Source organism: Colossoma macropomum, unplaced genomic scaffold (genome assembly GCF_904425465.1).
Source record: "Colossoma macropomum unplaced genomic scaffold, Colossoma_macropomum, whole genome shotgun sequence".
Classification (NCBI taxonomy): domain Eukaryota; kingdom Metazoa; phylum Chordata; class Actinopteri; order Characiformes; family Serrasalmidae; genus Colossoma; species Colossoma macropomum.
The window spans coordinates 28,176,660-28,202,204 of record NW_023494802.1 but is presented as its reverse complement, the minus strand read 5'-3'; the positions used below and the strand labels follow the sequence as shown (position 1 = coordinate 28,202,204).

The 25,545-nt window shown below is 41.2% G+C and overlaps 1 protein-coding gene across 1 annotated transcript in view; it reads left to right on the top strand.

Moving 5' to 3' along the window:
* Positions 1 to 23,209, top strand: part of plekhg5b (pleckstrin homology domain containing, family G (with RhoGef domain) member 5b) — an 85,630-nt gene extending 62,421 nt beyond the window's left edge. Inside the window, 14 exon segments of the mRNA XM_036592132.1 lie at positions 12,741 to 12,917; positions 14,700 to 14,870; positions 16,013 to 16,108; positions 16,352 to 16,552; positions 17,124 to 17,234; positions 18,005 to 18,154; positions 18,258 to 18,395; positions 18,702 to 18,821; positions 19,159 to 19,291; positions 20,120 to 20,235; positions 20,384 to 20,541; positions 20,923 to 21,076; positions 21,078 to 21,533; positions 22,835 to 23,209. Of these exon segments, the coding sequence (XP_036448025.1) occupies positions 12,741 to 12,917; positions 14,700 to 14,870; positions 16,013 to 16,108; positions 16,352 to 16,552; positions 17,124 to 17,234; positions 18,005 to 18,154; positions 18,258 to 18,395; positions 18,702 to 18,821; positions 19,159 to 19,291; positions 20,120 to 20,235; positions 20,384 to 20,541; positions 20,923 to 21,076; positions 21,078 to 21,533; positions 22,835 to 23,209 (2,556 nt within the window).
* Positions 23,210 to 25,545: the final 2,336 nt, after the last annotated feature.

The window sequence follows — 25,545 nt, the reverse complement described above, 5'->3', positions numbered from 1 at the left end:
ACTTGCGCAGACAAGCCTGCACGTGTTGGAGCCCTAATGCTTCTTACAGCTGTTATCCTCCTTTAAATACACAAGAAATTGGGTTTCAGCTTCCAAATCTACCATAAGGCTGGTCTTTATGAAAAAGCAGCACTGAGCACTTTATCCCCATTGTTGAGCCAAGCTGTCTGGATTTCTTGGAAAGTTCTAATTTATGAGGAGCAGTTGGCTCTCCGTAAAAGGAAAAGCATTGCCTTAATGCAAAGTGAGAACATTTTGTCTGTGGAGTTGAGTCAGTCCTCTCCATCCAAAGGAAAAACTGATAGTTGTTATGGATAGGCTTTGGTCATGAACGAAAAAACAATTTAAAGATCAGTTATTGGAATTCAAGCAACATCTGTAGGAGATGTCAGCGAGAAGTGAAGTTATCCATTTGTCCACGAGTGTGCGCTACAGAGCTTGCCCAAACTTTCTGTCCTGGGCGCGAAGGGCATTGTTTGTGTTGGGCCAAAAAGACAAAAGAGTAGAAGGTAGGTAGGTTTCAAACTGTGTTTTGAAATTAGAATATAGTAAGTTATAGTATTAAACAAATGTTACATTGCTTGAGGGAGTGGGGTAAGATTAGCATTCTGCTGGGCCAATTCAAACGTCCTCACGTGCCAACTTTGGCCTGCAGGCCACACTTTGTGCAGCCCTGATTTAGTATGTGGAGTTATTTGCGATAGTGACCTGATTTGAACTTCATCACGCTCGTCCTTGAACTGACCTCTATTCCATAACCCCTTTCAACAGTGATAATCACTTTGAATAATGACCCGCCTTTGCACTGTCCCATACGCAGCAGGCAGGTTTGCATTTGCACATTTGCCTGGCGACAGAACATTGAGCATTTGCATTACAGCGGCCCGTGCCAAATTCCAACATTCCACCTTCCCCCTTTTTTTTCCCTGGAAGAGATTTCACAGTTTTCCTTGATGTTATTCTGAATATAATTCTGTCACTGTATGCAAATAGTGTTATGTCAAAGGTCTTTGTCTAAAGACTGCAGGGCTGCAGCATAAGTGTAACCAGCCCAGTATCTGTTTATTCTTCCTGAGATCCTTAAGAATCCCAGAAGGATATTTTAGAGTAGAGAATGCAGTGATATTGGAATTGGTGAATCCCAGGAAGGAAAAAATAACCCAAAGAAAGGAAAAAAAAAGTAAAAGAAACAGACTTTGAATAACATCAGTGAAGGCTGTAGGTTTACTTTTTAGATGACTACTGGTGTTGTGCAGAAAATTAGCAGCACACAGAGCAATACACCTGAAAGCATGTGTGATTATACAAAAATAGCAGAGAGAAACTGGTAGAAGAGGCTGCCTCTTCAGAAGAGCTAACTGTGTTGGATGTTGTTAGCAGCTTGTTTTCTTTTTACAAGTAGTGGGTCATTATGACTTAAGATTTTTAGGTTCTTTGAATATTCATCATAGTTATAAGATATATATGTGTATATATATATATGTATATGTGTATATATATATATATGTATGTATGTATACATCTTTTTTCGCAAAATGATAGTAACAGTAAACACAAACAGTAAACAAAAATTGGTAAAAATTACTTGACTTACATGCTGTTATATATAATAAATTTATTACAATGGTCTGTTTGCCTGTAATGAATTACTGATTTATTTAAACAAAACATGATGATGATGATGCAGTGGATATTGACATTTATATGTACAAAAATGGCAGTAGTTTTATTAACAGTGTGTCGATAATGACTATCTAGGCTTATATTTGAGAGTGGAGAGTAGATTTGGGTGAGTAAGTGACTAAATTTTTCTGCGTCAAAGATCGCTTTCTTAAGAGGGTGGTTATCTCAAGATGACAAGGTAGATAGCAATTCTTCGACATGTTTAAATAGCTTGATATTTTTACGAAAATGGCAAAATACATAATCAAAATGCCCAAATCATTTAGAAACTTTAAGAAAATATCGCCGTTTAAAAAAAGTTGTTATTTAACTGCTTAAGAGTCATTCAACTTAACCATGCAGCAACTCAGACATGTCAAAATCCCCATTTCCACATCAAAGAAAATGGTATAAAATGTACAAAATGTGTTTTAAAGTGGACGTTCCTATGTATTCGTTATAATGTGTTCATTTGGAGTAAAACTAAAAATTGTTTCAGTATGTTTGTGTGAAATTTAAATGACCATGCTAGAGATGCCAAAGGCACATTATATTGATACTGACCCTGGTATTTTCTCCCCAGTGGATGATGTGGCAGCAGTAAGTTCGTCAGATAGTATCATTTTCGGTAGTTCTGGACCTAGCTAACATTAGCTAAATTAGCCTAGTTGGCAAAAAGCCATGTCAGAGCCATTTCTCTGCCTGCTCAGTCACAACCTTAATGAGTTCTTCACAAAGCACTCATTTACTTGTGTTTCATAATAGCAAAGTGTAAGATGATGCAGATACTTGCAAATATGAGCCAAATAATCACATTTTACAGTCCTGTTAAAACATGAAATTATCGTTTCACTCAGTTGTTGGTCTTTTACCTTGTATCTCTAGTGCAAACCTAAAGCAGCAGACTTAAGACAGTAAACATACCTTGGCTGATCAGCTACTCTTGAGCGGAACTTTATGTAAATATGATTTTTCACTTAACTGTTCTGTTAGGTTTTTCCAGACTTTAGTTTCTCCGGAAGTTTTTTGCCTCTGGACTTGCTATAGCAACCCTGTACCCCTGTAAAACCAGCCTGTTCTCTGCTTTGACTCTGATGGCATGTGGCACTTAGGATGTTTGGTTCTGCAGAGTCTCTGAGGCTGGCAGTATGTGTAGCCCAATCTGATGCCCACTGCTGGAATTCACCTCCACTCTGCCAGCTTTTCTGCTGGAATGTTTATGAGGGCCATGAGCTGTGACTGCATTTGACCCCGCTGCGCCTTGCCCCCTCACCAAAGCCTGACCTTTAGAACATGTCTGCCACCCCACAGTGCTCTGGGGGTGCTGCTGACCACGGGGCTCCTCTTTGAGCTATGATTTCTCGTATCTGCACTGCTCTTGTGATGACCTTTTGAGCTTCACTGTTTGATGTGCACTTTTATTTTCCACCCCTGCGAGCAGCAAAAGGACAAGTGTCTCACAAGAGTAGGTTTTCTAGTGAAATTCATGTTCATGTTCGCTACCTCAACCTCTTTGATCCTGCTTGCTCTTGTTGAACTGTCATATTCTTACTCGAGGGCCCAGTCTGTTGGTAGTGAAGCAACACCTGTATCAGTGTTACGCTCATACTTATTCTGATGAAACAATTTTGTCTCAAATTTTCTCGGAAGTGCTTCACCCTTGATAGGTTAAACCCATGTATCTAAAACCTCAAGTGCACTTCGGTTTTTACCTAGAAGATGACTGATACTTGGCAGTGTCACCACATGCAGTGTGCCTCATCTCAAGTTTCCCATGAATGAATGTGATTCATCGCTCAGTCTGGTTTATGTTCATTGGACATAATTGTGTGTCTGTGTGTCTGGACACCTTCTTTGTTGATCTCTTCTTGCATATCCGTGCACTTTCTGGACAAAAATGGCAAAAAGGCCCTGACTTACATATTTATTTATTTATTACAAAAAACATATGCTTCATTTTTAAAACTTTTTAAAACCACTGCTTGGATTAAAACAGTGAAATTTCTTGTTACGTATACAGTCATGTGAAGAAATATGTAGTATATGAAAATGAACTTTTTCAGCATATTTGGACATACGGATATCTGGTCTTCATTTAAACAATGTTGATAGATAAAAGTGATCTAATAGCCACACATAGATAGTTGCCCATATAGGTACACATAAGTAGTCACCCATGTAGCCACACATAGATAGTTACCCTTAAAGGTACATATAGGTAGTTATTAATAAAAATAAATTAATATAAAAACAAAATATAAAACAAGGGTGTGTGATGCGTGATGTGCTGATATAGCCATTGTCCAGGCCTGTCTGTCTTCCTGATGGAGAGATAGGTCTGTTACACAAGAGCAGGGGTAATTGGATCAGAGGCTTTGGCAGGCCCTTGGGCCAGTAGACCACATGACGCAGGACATAGGGAAGCATGTCACCGTTGTGATTCAGGAAAATGCATGAGTCCCCTGATCTGAACATCTACCTCCTCAGGCTACTGACCCAGTAATAACCCTGGCACCAGTTCTAATAGGGGACTTCATCCTCCCCTGTAAGAAAGACACATACCTCACTCAGCCCACTATGCTGAAAACAGCACTCACCTGGAGTACCGATTATAATGAGCAGGCATACTTCCAAAAAGGGTCTTCTTTTAAAAAAGTCTGGCAAATACATCTGTTGCTTAACTTTGCATAACAGGACCATTTGGAAGATCAGAGGCTGCAGTCAAAAGCTCAACTTTAAACTATCAAATGCAATTCCATCGATGCAACATCAAAGCTTTGGAATACTTGCATGACATCTGATGGCTACAGCATGTGGTTGATGAGGGCTGGAGCAAGAAACTTCCTCCTCTCATCGGAACACAGATGCTGAAGTATGGATATTATTCTGGTTTTATAACTTAACCGATCTGAGATGATTTAAGGGACACAGACTATTTCAACACAATGTGAATTTACTTGGTTCAGTACAGAGAGTTAATCAAGTCTCTGTATGTCTTCTTTTTGATTTCGCTTGGCATCGTCCTTGTTTTATGAACATCGAGTTAAAAAAAGTTGTTTTTTTGTTTATGTAATTCTAATTGCTGCTGTTCTACGTCATCTCTTGCTGTTGTTTGCTGTGTTTTGCCCACGAGTGAATCCATAGCACGTATACATGCCGAATTTAAGTAGCCTTGTGATGTGCGATTATGCCCTTTGGATAAAAGGAAGGCAGCAAATGGAAGTTATCATTTATTTACACTGTTGTAGTTCCCTACAAAGTGTACTCCTTTTATGTGCACTCGGTGGGCCCTTCCCCCAGAGCACTAAGCTGATTGATGTCCTGATTTGCATGGAGGCTAACCCGATTATTATGCAATTAGTTTCAGGCTATCAACACCCTGTGTTAAGACACAATGGGGAAGCAAGAATACACAAAGCACAGACCTAGATAGATCTCCTTTCTGGTTTCCCATGTTGATAAGCCTCATGTCTGTGATATACAGTGGTTCTTGTTTGTGATAATTTACTGAAAGATGCTTTGTAAGCAATCTTGTAATTCTGTGAAACACATGAAAATTTTACAGTATCAGCATGAACAGTAGTGCCTCGGACAAATCCAGGCAGTTTCTGGGAAGTATGATATGACTTGGTGAAAGCTCTTCAGGCTGCGGGTTCTCTTAGAAAGGGTGCTGCTGCATGCAGTGCAAATCACAAAAAGTCCTTTGGTCAAACCTTTTTACAGTGCAGCGTGTTAATGTGTGGAATTCACATCATAATGAATTGAATCGTTTCCATGAATGGGATTGTTTTAATAGCAAATAAGTACCTAGGAAGCTTAGATTTTTGTAATCGTGTAAATTTTAAAATTTTGACCTCTTGAGGGAGTGTTGTTTTGTTTAGGCCCTCTAGGCCTAACATTGCAAATTAGCATTTCGCTAAAGTTGTAATATCTGGCATTAGACAGTTTTCTGTAATTTTATAATGTCCCTTTTAAATAAACATTAAAAATGAGATTGTTAGATGAATTGTGCTTAAAATACAGCAATAAAGTGGTACTCTGTGGTCGTATGCTGTGTCTCTGTGTACCGAAATAGCCATGCACTTACTTGCAGTAGATTCTATCTGAGCTGTAGACAATTACATTTCCCCAGCAGGAAGATTCCCCCCAGTGGTTTGTTTGGCATGTCATTAGTTGTTTGTACGTGACTAATGCTTTTGATAAGCAATTATGCAGGGTCTGCTGTTCCTTGGCCCACAGAGGGGAGGGGTCAGCAGCCGCTGTGTGAATGCTCGAGGGATGTAACTGTGTGTGTAAATGTGTTTTGTGTGTGTGGGCTGAGGTCTGGAGAGTGGTTGGAAGTGGGAGGAGTGCACAACAGAGCCAGAGCTCTATAGAGTTATCAGTGTCAGTCTCAGAATCCAAATGATCAGAGGACCCGCAGAAGCACATCTCGCATGGGCGCTGCTTTTCCCTGATCCTTGGTTAGTTGGCACTCTTGGAAGGGATGTTGAACTTTTAGCTGAAACCAGTGTTCCTTTGCCTGTTTTGGACCTACTTTGAGGTGTCCTGGTAGGGTTGGGACTGGAGTTTGGCCAATTGCTGGGGGGCTAATGGTGCGTTTTGGCCGCCTTTCTTCCTGGCGCAGTTGGGACTTGCTCCATATGGATCCTGAAAACCTTTCAGATTCTGCACTGCATCAGACCTCGGCACAATGTCAGGTAAGGAAAGGTTTCTAAGAAGGGTTCACCTGGTTTACAAGATCTATGTGAAACTAGTTACCAACTGGATGTATTTTATTTAATGGTGACAGGTTTCAGGTGTTCTTCTTTTGGCAGTGGCAGGTTGTTTCTAGAGTTCACCTAGTTGGCAAGATCTACATGAAATTAGTTAGCGTGTGGTTGCAGTTTATTTAGTGATGGCAGGTTCTTTCTAGGGCTCACCTGGTTAGCAAGATCTACATGAAATTAGTTAACAAGTGGTTGCAATTTACTTAGTGACAGTAGGTGCTTTCTAGGGTTTACCTGGTTGGCAACATCTTCATGCAACTAGTTAGCAACTGTTTGTTTTTTATTTAGTGGTGGCAAGTTCTTTGATTGGGAGTTACTTTTATTCAAGCCAGTTGGTAAAAGATTAGGTATGACTTTCTGGGCAGTCTATGTTTGTCTTCTGTTGAAATCCCACCTGTTGCTCATCCCACTGTTTCTCAGTTGCTCATTCAACAGATGTATGTCCGTGCATGAAGGTGCTCAATGCCAGATTGTGTGTGATGGAAGTAGAATGCATACGTAATGGAAAGGCAGAGGTAGCACTGTTTTACCTGATGACATAGGTTTGGGGCCTCTCTGTGAGACAGACAGGCTTATCTATCCTTGGCGATAAGGCTCCTCTGGTTTGTCACTGTTTTTGATCATTGATTAATCTGCCATGCTGAAGTTTCAATGGCTCTTTGTTCCACCTGTGTGCTGTGTGTGGGGTTTGACTAATGGAAACGGGCCAGTGTGCACGGCTGGCCCTGAAACCTGGCCCTTGCTGACAGTCGAGGCTAGTCAAGCAAGGGCTAGAGAGTGAAACGTGAGCTGTATGTACTTGTTTGTCTTTCACTCGGCGCAGGTGTTTTGTTTTTGGGTGTTTTCTGCCGAGTGTGTGTCCTTAGCAGTTAATGCCTGGCTGTTTTCCCATCGTTAATCAAAGGCTGATCAAGGACCATTCTTATCTTCCCCATATTGGGCTAAACAGGCCAACAAATGCTGGCTTGTAAATGTGTCAAACACTAATAGCTTGCTAATAACGCTCTCTCAGACTCCAAAATTTGTTGCTTCATATTTGGTTATTGAGCTAGGGGTAATCTAGCACTGGAAATTGCATGTCAGGATTCCAGACACTCAATGCTAATAACTCGTTCTCTGGGTCTTTAACATTCCTGCAGTTTCCATAGCTGTCAGGATATTAGGCCTGAGAGGTCAGTACATCTTTGCTCTTAAGGCAAGTCGTGTGGACACAGGCTATGGTAAAGTTCTGGTAAACAAGACGTGCTTGGCCAGCATTACCTATAGAATGAGTATGTGTACTAGGGCTGCTGCTAACAGTTATTTAGTAGTTGGTTCATCTGTATACCAGTTTATTCATACATCTTATCAAATTTTATAACAAAAAGCTTTAACAGTGCAAATCCTAATAAGAGTTTATCTGGTTGGCATAAAGTGCCTGAGACTTGTTATCAGTTGGGTGCATTTTATTTAATTATATCAGGTTCTTTGTAGGGTTCACCTGATTGGAAGGTTCACTTAATTTCATACAATTCAAACTATTCATTGATATCAGTGGAATCCTAATAACATCAGTTGCTGAACAGAAAGTCAGACTGTACCCTTCAGTGCATGCAACGTTTTTGGACACAAAACCCTGAATGGGGGTTTAAATGGTTTTGATGCTGTAGTTGCATTAAAGACTATTCAATATAGGCCAGCCTAAAGTCTAATAACATCATACCCTTACATGGCCAGGACCTGCTAGTGGGTCCAAGCTTCTATTACACACTTCTGTAACTTAAGAATAATTAATTCTTGTTGTAATAAATAATTCTAGTTGTAGTCCATGCAATTTACTGAATAATAGGCTTAGGATGTGATGAGGCTGAGATTTTTAATAGGCTACAATAACAGTAGCCTGTAGGCTACCTTAACACAATAAGCTTTAGCTACATTATTACCTTTACAAGAACCAATTTATAGGCTGTTAAAGTATGATTCATTAGGCCTAGAGCAAGACCCATCAAGCCATAACTACAACAAAATCAGCTTACATGTTGTGTTTATTTTCTTGTCTTTCAGTGGTTCATTGTGGTGTTTCCACATGACCTACCAGGTAATTGAAGAAGATGCCGCAAATATCAATGTATATTCTGTTCAGCCTGTAGGTTTGGGTTATAGTTTGTTTGCCCACATGTGAATATGTGCACAAATAGACTCTTACTGTATTTTGATACCTGACAGGGACCTGCCTACAAGCCTCAACAGAGTAAAGTACCTTCTGATGCTTTGAGGAAGTGGTGGTGCGTCTTTGTCTGGAAATCGTTCCAAATCAGTGAACCCTGACATTAGAGAGAGGTAAAATACACAATGTTAGTTCAATGTTCTGGCAAAGCATTAGATTAGGTGCTGGTATCAGCCTCAAGCACGTGCTGTAGTTTGGGATTTCCCCCGTCTTGATTCCCATCGGTCATTTCCCTGTAGAGAGAGGCTCTGAGAGATTGGGAAATGGTCTGCCCATGTGTATATATACACACATAAACAAAGAAAATTTGCTTTCGTTTTTACAGAACAGGAAAGCTCGAATGCCAGCGTAGGCTGTGAGCTTGTTTGATGTAGCTTCATTCATCATATTTTATATGAACTCAGTAACTGCATACTTGTAGCTTCTATGTGTGAAATGTGTATGCACAACTAGAATACTGGTAATTGAGTGTTTATTACTTGTAAAATGTATGACTAGGTGTCTTTTTAAGCCCTTAGATAAGATTGTCAGTTTAGGAATATTAGGAATATTTTGTGAAAACTTTAACCACATGAAACTGAAGAGCCCAGTACGGAGCCCAAAGAAAAGGAAGTTGCTGTTTAAATCTTTTATCAATTTTAGCGTCTCATTTTACCAATTTACAGTAGCCTTCAGGCTAACCGAACACTGTAGGCTTTAGACATATCAATATTTTAACACATAGCAATTTATAAACTGTTAAAGTGTGATCTGTTAAACCTTTACCTGACCAGAAACACAAGCATGTTTATATTTTTGGCTTGTTTAATCAAAGTAGTGATAAAACATGACGCATGTATGACTTATATTCTTATTAATGTGTTTTCTTGTTCAAAATGGGTAAAAGACAAGACAAACTAAATAAAACTAAATAAAAATTTTCTGTTTTGTTATATAACATTCTTTGCATATCAAATAAACACAACAGCAGCATCCAGAGACCATGTTATTGAAGTAACAGAGTAGATAAAATGGCAGATATGGCTTTTGTATAATCCAGGAGGTAACAACATTTTTTAGTACATACAGATTTATGATGTTTATTATGGAATACACATGTTATTTAAACAAGTGCTCTGAGTACAACTATGAGTGCATTTGTTAATTAAGGGAGGTCAGTGGTCCTCTGCAATTAGAAATGAATCCCATTTGACTTGGAGAGGAAAGGGAGAAAGTGATTGTCCAAGGAGTTAAAACAATAGACAAGTCTCCAAACAAACAGTTGGCATCTTTGAGGTACCAAACTCTTTTGTTGGGGTTTTGCAAGCTGTCCCAAGGGTCTGCCTACATATGCAGATTAGCCTTCTGCCTTTCCCTAGCCACACCTCTTTCTTCCTGACCTCACACAATGGGACAGGATCCTTCTTGTTGCCATGACGTTAGGTCAGTCCTCCTTAGTAATGCAGACGAGCAGCCTCTGTTGGCTCACTTCACCTCACAGTGCTGGACAGGCAGAGGAACATTACAGGACAAGACGTACAGAGATCTGAAGTGGTCCTGTTTGTGAGCCCTGAGGAACTCCCATCTAAAACAAAAAAATACACGAGTGACTGTTTGAACTGGAAAGATCGAGCTTGCCACATATTTTCTATTTTCTCGTGAGCCTCCATCCTCTGCTGTGGTGTCACAATACGCACATATTAGTTGCTGTGTGTGAGAGTGTGTGAAAGCGAGAGAGGTAAAGGAGGGCTGAGAGAGAGCAACAGCTGGCTCTGGTATGGGCCAGGCTCTGCGAAGCCAGTTGAAGGATTACAATGGTCTTCCTCACTTTTGACATGCCACTTGCTTCCATGGTGAGTATAGCTAATTTTCTTGGTTACTGGGTCTACTAGTAGTCATTCAGTTCTTCTGGAGTTGGGTAGAAAGTGAAAACTTTGGACTTGTACAGCACTGATTACAGTCATATCCTGCTACAGTAGCCCACTGTTATGATATGGCAGATAACTTCCTTTCATCTTTGATTGCTGACGTCTTGCTTGCCTGCGAACAGTTTTCAAATGGTTCTGATTTTTATAACGCTGGATGATTGTATTCTTTCATTTGACACATTTCAAAGCCCTTCTCATCTAAATGAATAGACAGTAAATGGTGTACTTAATAGTTTTATGGCTATATTAGGTGCAGTATCTGTTGACTATGTGCACTGGTGGTGTATTATGTCTTTAAGCAAGCAGCAGCATAGTACCTTGGGCAGATGAAGTAAGCCAGATATCCCAAAGTCCTGAAGTATCCCTCCCCTGCACATTTTAGTTTTTTCCCTATTCTAACACCCCCCACTTCAACTCCAGTTGGATCATGCGCAGGGAAAGCACCAGAAAATACAGAGCAGATCTACTCCAGATCCACAGTTTGGAACCTCTGGAGTATTGACATTGCCTGCTCATCAGTGGTCCTTCCTCTCCGTCCTCCTTGGGAGTTGGGACTCTTCCTGCCATCTGTATCCTTGTCCTCTCACCCCAGATTCCGCAGAAATCCCCCTCATCAAAGCCACAGTGCTGCCCGCCTCTGACGCCCCAGTTCTGCAAGGCTAAATTTAGAATGCAGTTTTAGCAGGTCACTTGTGTGTTGCTCTTGCTTTCACCAAAGTTCTCACTGGCTGAGTTCGTTGACAAGAATGACTTTTTCAAATGGGTCATTCTTGAGACAAAGGATTCACAGGGGGGCGAGTATAGATTTCAGCATGGCTGGACTCATAATGACTAGTGTGGTCTGTGGAAAGACCCTCACAGAGAATTCTTATTGAAAATGAAAGAAAACATTTCTTCACTCTGCGAGTTAAATACAGTGGTTTGAATCGCCACAGCTGCTCAGGCTGTTTTGCTGAGGCCCCTGAACAGGTAGATGCTGTATTTATCATTCAGATCCAATTCATTCCGCTTATTATTGCCATCAGTCTCTGAGCTGCAAGCTGTATGAGAACTGTAGGCAAAAAAGTTTGCATTGTGTATGTCCCATGATGTAAATCAGGGTGCTCAGGTCTGGTTCTGGTGATCTCCAGCCCTGGAGAGTACTCACCAATTTACCTGGCTCTAATACTCGGAGGCATTGATTGACTGGTTAAGGTGTTACAGAGTAGGTTCATAACTAAACCCTTCAGAATGGTAGATCACCAGGACCAGACTCAGACTGCCTTGATGTGAATGAGCCTCATTCCATTCTGAAGGTGTTGTTTTGGACCTTGGCTGGTTTCCTGTTTTGTACTCTCACCCTCAAAACTGCCGGAGTCCTCCTTGGAATGTTCAGAAGTCATTAGCAGCGGACATCACTCAGGGCAGTGGCATTCCACAAACTCTGTGAGAGGTCAACAGCTCGTCTCGCTGGCCGCTTGGGAGATTGGATGACAATGGCCACTGCTTCCCTAGAAACCACAGTCCCATGTGTTTGTTCAGCTTACTAGAACTAATAAAGTAGATTAAGACTTGGACGTGTGCATGACGCACGACCATGCTTTCTGATAGGAAACTGTACTTCAAGAGACAATGGACGACTACAGGCAGTTTGTCTCAGGATCCAAATTTCCCTGCTGAAGGTGATGTAATGAGGAAAATACAGTATATCCAGAGCTTGCGTATTATGCTGCGTGCCAGGATGATGCTGTGTTGCTGCTATTATGATATCGTAGCATGGCTGATGTCATTGTTTACTAGATCCCCCTCCCTTTTACCATATGTTGATCACCATCTGAATTGCCCCTTAAGAGTAGAATAAATATTTCTCTCTTCTGCATATTCCCACTCTATGGCTTATCATTTTCTCTCCTTCCTGTTGCTTTTGTACTATTGTTCTTTCTGTTTGCGTTTCTTTCTCTCTCCCTCTCTTTCTGTCCTCTATTCCCCCTACTAGTATTCCCTGAAGCACATTTGATATCCTTTTGTCAGTGTATGTTATCATTTTCTATGTCGTCATCACTCTCAAAACACAGCAAAAACCCCTCATTTCTTGTTTGTAAACTTTCATTATTGCCTCCTTATGGCCCTAAAATAATAGGCTCATAAAACGATCTCTCTCTCTCTCTCTCTCTCTCTCTCTCTCTCTCTCTCTCTCTCTCTCTCTCTCTCTCACAGGGTCAGGCGCGTCGGAGAAAGAACATGACGGAGTTCTTAGGCGATGCCAACATCCCGTCACCCGACTCTCTGGCCCAGCTGGGGGGTTCTCTACCCGCCATGCCTCCCGGATTCGATAACCGCAAGAACCGTGCTGCCAGCCGCTTCAGCGGCTTCTTCTTCCCCGGCTCTGGCAAGGTGAGGATCCACTTTCGTAGTCTAAGGGAATCTGAATGTGGTGCGAAGTGCATCTCCTCCCTTTAGTAGAAGAGAGAACAAGCACCAGCATTCATACTAAAACTTTCTCTTTGCCAAGAACATATGCACGTATATACAAAGCTAAGTGTGATCTACTGGCAAGGTCACACTTTGTTTAACGCTGGATGGCACAATGGTCTAAATGTTAGCACCATCATTGGAAGATTGTGAGTTTGATCCCCAGAGATTCAACAGCCAAACATGGACATGAGTCCAGGAGAGCATAATTGGCCATTGGCTGGATAGGATGCTCTCTTTAATGTAACAGAATTTTCAACTGAAGTCCCTGGGCAGGTACAAAAGGACAAAGACATAAAGTTACATAAAACGGTAATAGGACAACATCTAAAACATCATGCCAGCTGTTAAAATGATTTACATACTATGATGACATTCTTGATTGCTTTTTAGCCATGATTTTAAATTAGCTAAAATGCGAATTACATTTGTAACCTTACAGAAATAAATTGCCCCTTCTCAGGCACAAACCTTGTTTATCTCAGTTTTTACTGTTTTTACACAGTTCTTTATGTTGTTAAATTGTCATGGCAAGGGGGCTAACAGAGGGTACATAACTCTTGTTGCTTGAAAGAATGTTTGTTCTTTCTCCTGTACAGTTACCGTTTTGGAGATACAGGTTTTTGTTCTGACAGCGCCAAAATGTTATGTTTCTCTGTAGGGTTAATCCAGGTAGATGTATTCTCAGCCTCTGCATTTTATTAATGTTTGTCTTTCAGCACCGGCAGTAGTATCAGTAGTAGTATCAAAAGTATCATATATCCGCATCGGCCTGCCATTCCTATATTGGTTCAGCCGTACTCCTTGCCAGCGCTATTTCACCATCCTGTACAATTTTCATCAATCCACACAGCTAGCGGGAAACTCCAAGGACATAAAGAACCAGCTTCCTGAAGGCTAAAGTTTCCCCTAAAGCCTAGATAAGTAATAATGAACAGAAAGTGAAACAAGAGATGATGTCATGTCAGTATGTGGATTGATAACTTCCAGGAGCGGTGGAGGATGTTTCAGTTTCTCGTAAATCTGCTGCTTGTGTTTTTTTTTGTTTGTTTGTTTTTCTGACACTGTGCTTCCTGCCCTGTTTTCCTCTGAGGGTCAGGCACAGTCTTGCAGCAGATGTGACAAGACAGTAGTTCTGAGGCAGTAGCTGTCACTCATCTGTCACTTTGGGCTTATTCTCTGTCACTCTCTTTGCATGTGCCTTTGCCCAAGCCCAGAGAGACCATACAGGGCACTGGCCTCACATCCCAGTGGGACCTGAGGCCCCTGCCCCCTCAAAGCAGGGGTTAACCAGGGCCAAATGGATGCCCAACCCCCCCACCCACTCAACAGACCACATTAGGTCAGCTTATTGGCTTCGTTTCTACATGCTATTGTCCAAGAGCGCTCGGTTCAAATGGCTCGTTTTTGTAAGTACCTTTGGCTCTCAGAGCCAAGGCAGTTGCGTAATTAGCCACAAGTCCCCAGAAGAGCGCAGTCACGGAGGGATGGAATTTATCAGTGTGTTAAATGGAAGGGCCGGAGTTGAAGGGATCGTAAAACCGCAGAGGCTTTGTCTTCTTATGAACAGCCAGACAGTCAGCCGCCTTAACACATTAATGAGATGGACCCTAGTGTTTGAAAAGTTTGATGGATTGCATAGACAAAATTTTTTTTGTTTAGTGTATACAGTGTGTAACTCCTCTCTGTATGTGCCTGTGGCAGGAGGTGGACCGTGTAGAGCAGCTGAATAATAGGCTGCAGATGTACACCTACCATGGCATGCCTAAGGTACCTCCCCAGCTCTCCTTCCACCATGACTCCTGGGAGGAGGAGGAAGAGGAACCCAACCTGACACTAGAGGAGAGCTGGCAACAACTACTGGAGAACCCAGAGGTATCTCTCTTTTGCACTTTGTTACATACAGTCACAAACACAACCGCTTTGTATATATAGTAAAGACAAGGGATGTAAAGCTCTGTCCTCACAGTGATTCAGTTCAAGTAAGATTCGTTTTGAATTGTTTTGATGCATCACACACTTACAGATTTTTTTTTTTTTGGATTTGATTTAATTCAGTTCAGAAATGTTTTTGTAAAAAAAAAAACACTCAGAATGGCCATTACGTACAAGTTATTCATTTTTCAGGAGATATTTCTGATGAGACTAGAAACAAGAAAATATTTGCATAAGCAGAGGAAAATTGGTGGGGAAAAAAACAAGAGTTTCCCAACTGTTTTAAAAGTTCAAAAAATTATTAAAAGATACAGAAAAAATGTGATTGCTAACAACCATGCAAGACATGGCATGCCACCAAAATGAGATAAACAGTACTTAAACCTTTCTTATTTAAGAGAATCAAGCTCCACTCTTGCTTCGGATTATAAAAATCCACTGGTGTTTCTGTCCATCCTTCCACTGTGAGAAGACAACTCAACACTATGGGTCTGAAAAGATGTGTAGCTGTCAAGAAGCTGTTATTGCGGAAAGAAAATGGACAAAAAAGAGGACAATACGCAAATCAAACAAAAGAAAACTGCTGGTGTTCTCAGAACAATGGACTGACCACCTCAGAGTCCAAATCTCAACATCGTTGAATGTGTTTGGGCTTACTTGGATTGTGAGAAGTAAACTTCTAAGACTGAACTTTGGAGGCGTAAGATTTCTTTGAAAAAATGAAAGCAGGTCTCCCGAAAAGAATGGAGGCTGTAATAAAGGCTAAGGTTGGAGTTTGATATTTAGTTGTTGAGGCTATATAGTTTTCATCTTTTTTTCCTGACACTGAAAAGGGGCAAATTTGGGCTCTGACTTTTGCACAGCAGTATAGATAAAGAGAACAATACACTCAGGTTTTCTTATTTTTTCTTTTTAGATCTGAAAATACGTCCACGTACATACACCTGCAATTATTACATTAACGGTTATGTTAATTACTTTGGATTGATTCCAACATTCTAGAGTACTATCTTTTTGATATATTGGTACTGTTTTATGTATCTCTTGTTACTGACTGGGTTAATTGATGTAATGTTTTGCAGACTCTGAGCAGGCGGCAGTTCCACCAGCAGGAGGCGATATGGGAACTGCTTCACACCGAAGCAACATACATCAAGAAGCTCAGGGTTATCACTGATGTAGGTCCTTCTTCATCTGTCTTCTCTAGCGATTTCTGTTCCACTCTTATCAGCTCTGTTCAGGCCGTCTGTAAAGCGATACACCGTAATCAGCATCAGTAATATGATGATGTGGCTGAACTTGTCTGAGTTCCTTGTGAAATTCCAAGCCAAAGTTTTTTCCCTTGTGATTTGTATAATGTGTTGAAGTGGTCCCCCTGGTGGAGCTCCGTGCTGAGACTGTATTTGTGCTCTTTTGTGTAGCTTTTTCTTTGCGGCCTGCTGAACCTACAGGACTGTGGGTTGCTGGGTGAGGTGGAGCCAGCCAAGCTCTTCAGCAACATCCAGGATCTGGTGCGGGTGCACACGGCTTTGTGGAGTCAGGTCATGCTGCCAATGGTGGAGCGAGCACGGAGGGACCGGAACCTGCTGGACCCAACTGACCTGCTACTTGGCTTCCAAGCAGTGAGTTTAACTCTAACACATACAGCACATGGTATACACTGCCTGTCAAAAGTTTGGAGACTTTTTAATGTCTGATTTTCTAAGTAATAATAGCAGTTAACTAAAATGTTGGGTTTATTTTGCAACACTCTGCTTTAAATAATGATTTGACAATTTTCTTTTAAAAACTATTGTTAAGAGCGTATATTATAAATCTTTTGTCTCAAAGGTGGTTTAAACACTCAAAATGTTTGCTTGCTTGCTGATGAATGCTGACATAACGGGGTTAAAATACATAGAGTATGTTGTTGTTCCCAATGTAGTGATTTTATTAGATGTTTCTTTAGTTTTGCACCTGTAAACAGTTAAGTTATTGCAAATAGGCAAAAAGAGGCTCATTGTATTAAAATTATATTAAAAAGCTAGATGTGCGCTAACTTTTTTAAGGACAGTGTATATTACACTGTGTGTAGCCTACAAGAATATCGCTTTTTTATGTACTGTTTGACTGCATTTTGAATTAATTCGGTAGAGAGGTGCATATACAATAACTCTGATGCTGTTATTAACTCTAATTGTGTTCTCTGTGCAGTTTGCATCCAGGTTCCAGCCCTACCTGCGGTACTGCATGGAGGAGGAGAGCTGCATGGAATACATGCGCGCACAGCTGAGAGACAATGAGCTCTTCAAAATCTACATCACGGTGAGTTCTTACACCTCAAAAGGTTTAACCTCCTTCTGCAGGCCCCCTAGTGGCCATTCTGCTGAAGAAACAGGAATCGACTCAGATATTTTGTAATAAACATAGTAAATAAAGTAAATAAATAAATAAAATTAAACAATCAGATTAACCAGGACACTGTTGGCTTTCTGTGTGTGAAATGTCTGTGTTGGGCTGCTAGTGAGCAATGGGGGGAGTGAAAGGGGAGGGCTGAGAACCCCCTGCTGGCTTCACAATAAGACAAACAGCCCAGCCACAGCTTTCTTCATGTCAAACAATAAAAACACTTTTATAAATATGCCTCAGGATATATGAAAAACACATTGCCTTCATGTCAGCTGATCTAAATTACTATGTTTGTTGGGTCACGTGTCTCTCTTGATTCTTGAATCACTCACAGAAACTTTGGAAAGTCTGAGGTTGGGCAGGATGCTGACAGTACACAATAGTGTTGCAGCCTTTTGCAATATTAAGGATTGCGAAGTTCAGTATTACAGTAAAGATTAACAAACAATGTATTGTGCAGTTCTAGTCACAACCAGATTTTTTTTTCCTAACTCTTAAACTCTAAGGTACACTTCAGTTCCTCACTCTCATAAACTTACATATTACTTTCATTGTACTAAATAATTCATAGTATTTACAGATAAGGAAGTCTTAATGATCAACTTTCAAGGGTTTAATTTCATGTCCTTTTGCATGTGGCCTGTACAAGCTGTAGATTCAGTTCTGTGTCTCCCTCCTGTTTGCAGTGGGCTGAGGCCAACAAGCAGTGTAACAGGCTGAAGCTGGCCGACATGCTGGTGAAGCCTCACCAAAGACTGACCAAGTACCCATTGCTGCTCAAAACCATCCTGAAGAAAACGGATGACACTGCGGCCAGAGATGCTCTCCTCAGCATGGTAAGCATCCTTTTAAAAACCGTGTATAAATGGATAAGAAATGAATTGAGGCTGTTTGGGCTCTGTGAGTGGAGATGATCGAGAGTGTGCATTTTCTGTTCAGGTGGCATGTGTGGAGAGCTTCATCAACAGTGTGGACTCTCAGATGCAGCAGAGGCAGGAGCAGCAGAAGCTGGCAGCTATTTCGGCCCGAGTAGAGAGCTACGAGGCGGTGGAGGGAGGCAGTGAGGAGGTGGAGAGGGTAAGCACTCATTCCTTTTGAAAAATGAGAGCACTGTATTTGTCTCTGGATCCATTAAATACGGCCTGAAATTGACTATTGTTATTAATTTATTCAGCAAAAATCAAATTTACACAAAGTTCCTCTAGTAGCAGCCTGATTTTATATAGATAACAGTATGGCATTGTCAAACCACAAAAGAAAGTCTGCTTGAGATTGCAATTTGGGTAGTGTGATGATTTAGACTTAATGTGTTTAGTATAAGCTTCCATTACCTGTTGCTTGTTAGCTACATTAAAATTGTTCTTCTGCCTCTCTTGTTCTCAGGCACTGAGAGAATTTAACCACATTGACCTGACAGCTCCTATGATCGACACCTCTCCCGAGGAGACCAGACAGCTCCACCTGGAGGGGGTACTTCGTATGAAAGATGGCAAAGACAGCAGGGTGAGCAGGACTATGTTAGGAGTTGTGCTGATCCTTTAAATCAGGGGTGTCAGGCTCTAGTCCTGGAGGGCCACAGCTCTGCAGAATTTAGTTTAGCGTGCTGCTGTATTGAACACACCTGATTCAGCTCGTCAGCTAATTAGCAAGGCCTTGAGGCCTCGAGTTGAATTTAGCATGTTAGAAGGGGGAAAACAAAAACTCTACAGGACTGCAGCCTTCAGGGACCTGGGTTTAACACTCATAAATTACATATTAAATTACATATCTCTCTAATCCTGATGGTTAAATGTTTGAAAACAATGTAAGCTCACATTGATCTTCCTTGTGTGCTCTTCAGATGGACGTTTACTGCTTCTTATTCACTGACCTCCTGCTCATCACTAAGCCAGTGAAGCGGTTAGAGAAAGTGAAAGTGATCAGACAGCCCCTGCTCATTCATAATGTTGTGTGCAAGGAGCTCAAAGACCCAGGTTAGTATATATACGTGTGTGTGTTTGTACATATATTGCTGTTGTCGGAAGAAAACCTTGTATCTCCAAAATGATAACTTACAAGAGAAGGAAAAAACCTACATTACAAGTCAATGGAACCAGTCTATTCATCATGAAATTTACTTACAATGTAAAGGGTAACAGGTATTTTCAAATTGTCAAAAACTATAAAAAGTCAAAAATGGAGATACAAGGTTTTCTTCAGACAACAGCGATATACATATATATTTAGTCTGTCTGTTTCTCCCGTTGTTAGCCCCCTGTTACCCTGTTCTTCAATGGTCGGGACCACCACAGAGCAGGTTTTATTTGGGTGGTGATTCATTCTCAGCACTGCATTGTCCACTTATTGTCCACTCTATTAGAAACTTTGTAGATGCAGGGTCAGAGACAGGGTCAGTAGCTCATCAGTGTGTACAGTTTTTGTTAGTCATCCTCTAGTCCTCAATGGACACTGCCCACAGGACACTGTTGGCAGGATATTTTTGATTGGTGGACTATTCTCAGGTCTACAGTGACACTGGGGTGTTCAAAAACTCCAGCAGCAACATACAGCAACACGGCGTGTACATACATTGTTCAGTACTTATGCATGTAGTCCCTATGTGAAAAGCCTTCAAGTAAAGTGTAACCAAAAACTCAGAATTACAGTAATTCAAGATGTTTAATCACTTACATAGATTTGGAATATGTGCAGATGTTTACTTGGGGTCAAAATATTCATATTCAGATGGATAAATTCTACTGTTGTCGATGTAAATGTTTTGATTGTGTAATTAATTCCCTGATGTTTGTATCTCCTCTTAGGCTCTTTTGTCCTCATCTACCTCAATGAGTTCAAAAGTGCTGTGGCTGCCTACTCTTTCCAGGCCAACAGCACCTCTCAGGGCCGAAGCTGGATAGATAAAATTTGCAGTGCGCAGGTTTGTGCTTTCAACCACTAAACTCTGTAGACTTCCATTATAACAGCCTATGCGTTTTCTTTGCAAATTAAGTGCTATTATTGTTGAGAATTAAATTAGAGGAGGAGATGAATTACAGATGTCCTGATTGTGGATGTTTGTTTTTCAGAAAAAGCTCCAGCGACTGCGCTCGGAAGAGGCTCGTCGGCGGCAAGCTGGACTGAAACAGAGACTAGAGGAGGAAGAAGAGGATGAAGGTGGAGAGGAGAGCTGTAACTCCACTGCCAGCTCCCCACGCCTCAGAAACAAGGAACAGTATAATGCAGGGTATGCTTGTGTTCATCTGTTTGAAACTTTGCACACTAAATCTTTTCCAGTTAACGGATGTTGAAAACATGTCCAGTCTTTTTTTTAAAACTAGCTTACAAGTAACTCAGAACAACATGCCTGCAAAGTGGCCAACAGTTGATAGTGTTTCGCTGCGCTGCAGTGTAATATCAATTGGTCCTTTTACTAGATCAGCTGTCACAACAAAACCATGTATTTCCAAAATGGCAACTTCTGTTGGTCCGTTTATCATGAACTTTTAACACACAGTACAAGGGATGACTGCAAAAAAGTAAAAAATGAGTATTTAATAAATAGATTTAATTTAATAAATATCTTTATGTTGTATACATGCACTTACATACCCCATTTTTCCCCCAGAAACTCAGACGGCTCAACAGAGACACTGTCTGTGGTGGAAATGGAGGACTCTGGAGCGTCCTCAGACCCTCCCATTCTGCAAGCTGACCCTGGGGGGCCCACTGATGAAGCCCCATCAACTTTCCCCAGCATTTCTGAACCTCAGCAGGTCCCGGGCCGCTGTGGAGGCTGACCCTCTGGAGGGCTCTGAGCCGGACCCACAATGCCGCTCTCTCTCCATGGACAGTGCCTACGGCACGCTCTCACCCGAGTCCCTTCTGGAGCTGCATAGCCGGGCAGCTGCCAGTGAAGGGGAGAGCACGGAGGAGGACATAGAACCTGAGATTGAGGGAGATGGGGGAAAGGCGAATGAGGAAGAGGGAACCGCACAGGCAGCGGATGTGACTGCTCAAGAAGAGGGTGAGGAAGAAGGAGAAGAGGAAGAGGAGGACGATGGGAGTTCCTTTGGCTCTCGGCTCTCAGTGGCCCACCGGCTGAAGCCCAGGCGGCGGCCACCGGTCCATTTCCGTGTTCAGAGCCTGCAGAAGATGGCATTCAAGTGCCGATCTGAAGACAACCTGTTGCAGCGCGTCCATGACGAGAGCAGGCACAGCACGGCCCAGACTGCATCGGTAAGACTGTGCGATATGGACGTATTGTGATTGTATTGCTACAGATCTTAGTTTGTTTTGCAGTATATTAAAGGAGTGGTTCGGTGAAAAATCAAATCTACAGTTTTCCACTTATCCCAGATTTAGGTGATCAGCAGAGACATGTTGGGTGTCCAAATTTTTGATTCTTTAGTTTAAAACTGGAGCTACGAGGATAACATTGCTAACAAACACTAGAAGTCAATAGGCACCTAAATCTTTTCTGTAAACACAGAACTTTCTCAACCCATCCATACCGGTCTGCATTAAGGTTGCACAGTCTTGTTGATGTGGTTTAGTGCACAGTATGACTTGCTGTGAACTGTCCCCTTCGCATGCATGCACATCACATAGAGGTATGGATGCTAGATTACAGCTCACAGTGAAATTTTTTTACAGTTTATCCAAAACCACATTAAATCTGCATGACCTTAATGCAGATCTGGATGGAGTTTGAGCAGATTGAGGCAAGTTTTGGGGTGAATTTATGGCAAAGATTTGGGTGACCATTGACTTCTAGTGTTTCTTAGCAACACCATATTCACAGCTCTAGTTTTAAACTAAAATAGCTAAATTTTCTGGGGTAAGTTGAAAATTGTGGAAAATTGAACCACTGATGTGACACCGTTAAAGATAGGCTTGCACTCATTACATGTTTGCTAACTGCTTGTTATGACAGTGCTAATGGACTGATAAGTGCACTGGCTCATAAAAAGAAATAACCGCGGAAATCTTTCGGTTGTGTTATTATGCTTACATTTTGACCATAGAGTACGTCTTTCTTCCTGTTTCTTTACCATTTGTTTCTTTTTTGTGGCCCTGTAGTAATTTATAGCTTTTAATGTAAATTGTTACCCATTATTTTGGACCAGAACTATTTACATTTCTTGGTGAGCAATCAATTTCGCAATGCGATATCACAATATTTATTGTTAATAAGGTTTAACAGAGAGAAAAGGAACAGTGATCCCACATTACATTAGAACTACTATTAAAAACTATGTGAACAGATTTTATTCTATGTCCAGTTAAACGGGACCAGTTATACTCTCTTTGTAAGGAAACACGTTGGTCATTGTGCTAGAAGTACTGACGATATCCACAATATGCTTAGAAAAAGCATATTGATATATGTCAGCCTGCATGGCCAGCCCTACTTAATTGATCACACAAATTCCTTACAGCACATGAACAATTATATGAGTTGTTTGATGGCTCATTTGCCTATTGTAGCCTGAAGTTGCGATAACAATTAACAAAGAATATGTTCTGTGCATCCTCAGGTCTCGGACACCCGCCGGAGGTCCAAAATGACTGAGGGTCTGGCCTACAGCAGAAGCTTGACTGAACTGACCCCCCCTGACGCGTCACCACACCGGACAGGCAGAGAAAGGGCGGAGAGTGATCGCCTGTCATACAGCCTGCCTGCCTGCGTGCTTAAGGACACGCTGAGGCGCGTCAAGGCACGGCAGTCCCAGGACAATGAGAGCAAGGGCCTGAGCTGCAGTGGCTCAGACGGAGAGTTGGAGCCCCCTAGAGCATCAGAGGAGGAGGCACACAGTGGAAGAAAGTCACAGCAACACAAGAAGCTCACGCTGGCGCAGTTGTACAGAATACGCACCACACTGGTGCTCAACTCTACACTCACTGCCTCGTAAGTAGTGTGTCTGAGTCTCAATTCTAATGAACTGTCACATCATTCTCATTATAACGGTGCTTGGACCCCTATCTGAAAACCTGGGAAAAGCTTAATTTTCCTTGCTTTTTGAATGGTTGGATGTGCTAACTTAAACTATAATTAACTATTATTAAAGTTTCAAAAATACTGTTTTGAATTCATTACAGACATGATGTCGCATATTTTACATATCACATCCTCACATTCAGCCTACAGTTATTAGGTGGAAGATGTGTGTGGGGGGGGGGGGTAGGAAGCAAATATATCACTGTATCTGAAAGGAGTGGCTGACATTAATTTTTTTCTGACAACACTGAATATTTCAGCCTGAAGAGTTGGTTCAGTTTATTTTCGCCTAGAGCGCTTTTTGAGTAAGGCACAGTGTGGGGATGACAAGCAATTTACATAGTTCATATATCTGTCTTAAAGCCACAGTGACAAATAAAGAGAGAGAGAAGTTGGAAAATGGTCACATACAGATGAATTATGTCCTTTTTTAGTACATAAAAATACAAGACAAATGTAGAACTTTGGCCTTTTAAAAGCACAACTGACTTTTAACTAACTGTCTAACTTTCTGACTGTCTCTTTCTGGACTTTCTGTAGGGAAGTGTAGACATGGCCATTCCAGCAGATGCCAGCTTCACCAGGTTCCCCTAGTAGGACTGAATTCCTCACCACCTGTATGCACTCTAAGCAATGAGCATGTCTCTCAGGCCTCTCCTCTCCCTCTACAGCAAGGAGTCATTGTCCCTTCTCTGCCGAGCCGCTCTGCACTCTTCCTGTACCGGAGAGGGAAAGACACGTGCTCAAAAACAGTTTGCACTTTGTAACACAAGTAGCTTTTGAAGTGGGTGGAGGTAAGCTTTAAGGGAATAACGGATGCTGACCAAGAGGGGGAGCTCTAAGGAAAGTGAATGAGGCAGCGGAATGAATGAAGCAGATCTGCCTCATTTGTGCACTTGGAGCTGAGGAAGTATTGGATGGAAATGAACTGAATTGAATTTAGATAAATTAGAAACTCACAGAGCATGCAGTTAAACCACGGCACCTTGGATTTCCCTGAACGTCCACTTCCTTCAAGGAGAGCTTAAAAAAAAGCATTGGATACTTGTTCAGTTCAGTGTTCCTTTTGTTTGTTACTCTTCATTCACTGTTCTCCTTTGACATTTCATTTCACCCGCAGTTTCATACCCTCTAACAGAGTCTCCTCTCAAGCTAGACTTCAGATGACTCTTCTGCGATTCGTGGTAGCGTCCCTTCAAATGCCACCCATACGTTGTGGTCATGTGGAGTCGGCCTGCATTCGTTTAGGCCTGGAGAGCAGAACTGAGACTCGGGCTGCAGTTGCACAATTCATGTGATTGGTAGCACTTTACTTGAACCCTGTGTAACATTCACATAACTGTGTCATAAACATGTGATGGCAGATGAGATATGCTGTAATAACAGATTTTGTTCAGTAATATAAGTGTCTTGTTACCATTATTGTAAATTGTAATGACATTGTTAAAAAAATCTCTGTCAAAATACTATAATATTTAATGGTCAGTGGTCAATTTTAGAAAAAAAAGATTACATACACATAAATAAACCAGCCAAGTTATTACTGTTATTATTATGGTAAAATACTGTATTGGAGAAAAACTATGTGAAGTAGTGAAACAGTAAAAGGCAGTATTTATAAGAAATTAAAGCACTGTAATTTTACAGATCATCGTCATTAAGAAAACACACTTTACTGTTAATTAACACACCTGCTGCCAGACTCTTTTTTTTTTTTGTACTGTGCATAATATTTGATGTTGTGAAGACCAACTAGAATACATTAGCAAACATTAGCAAGTGACATAAGCTTTCAAGACATTAAAAATTATAACGTAATGATATTTTTTGGTAATTGTAACATCACACTGTTATGTTACTGAATAAAATATGTTATGACTACTAATGACAGCATAAGACATGTTTAAAACACGTTTATGTCAGTGTTATGTTGGAGGATTCAAAGTAAAGTGTTGCCAGTTGTTAAAGAGGCGTAACTAGTAAAGCGGTTCACATGATGACTGTATTACTTTGTATAAAGTGTTTGTATGTTTCTGGTTGTGTGAGTGTAAGTTAACGTTTATGAATATCATGTCTATGTGAATGAATGGTACATGTTTCTGAGTGTGAATGTGCGCTGTATGTTGACTACAGCCTGAACCAAAATAATGACTATTTGATTATCTTCCTCGGGTGACATGCTAGATGACTTGAGTAGCTGCTAAATAGAGGCTACGTTAAAAAAAAATAGGACCAGTATTAATTACATTG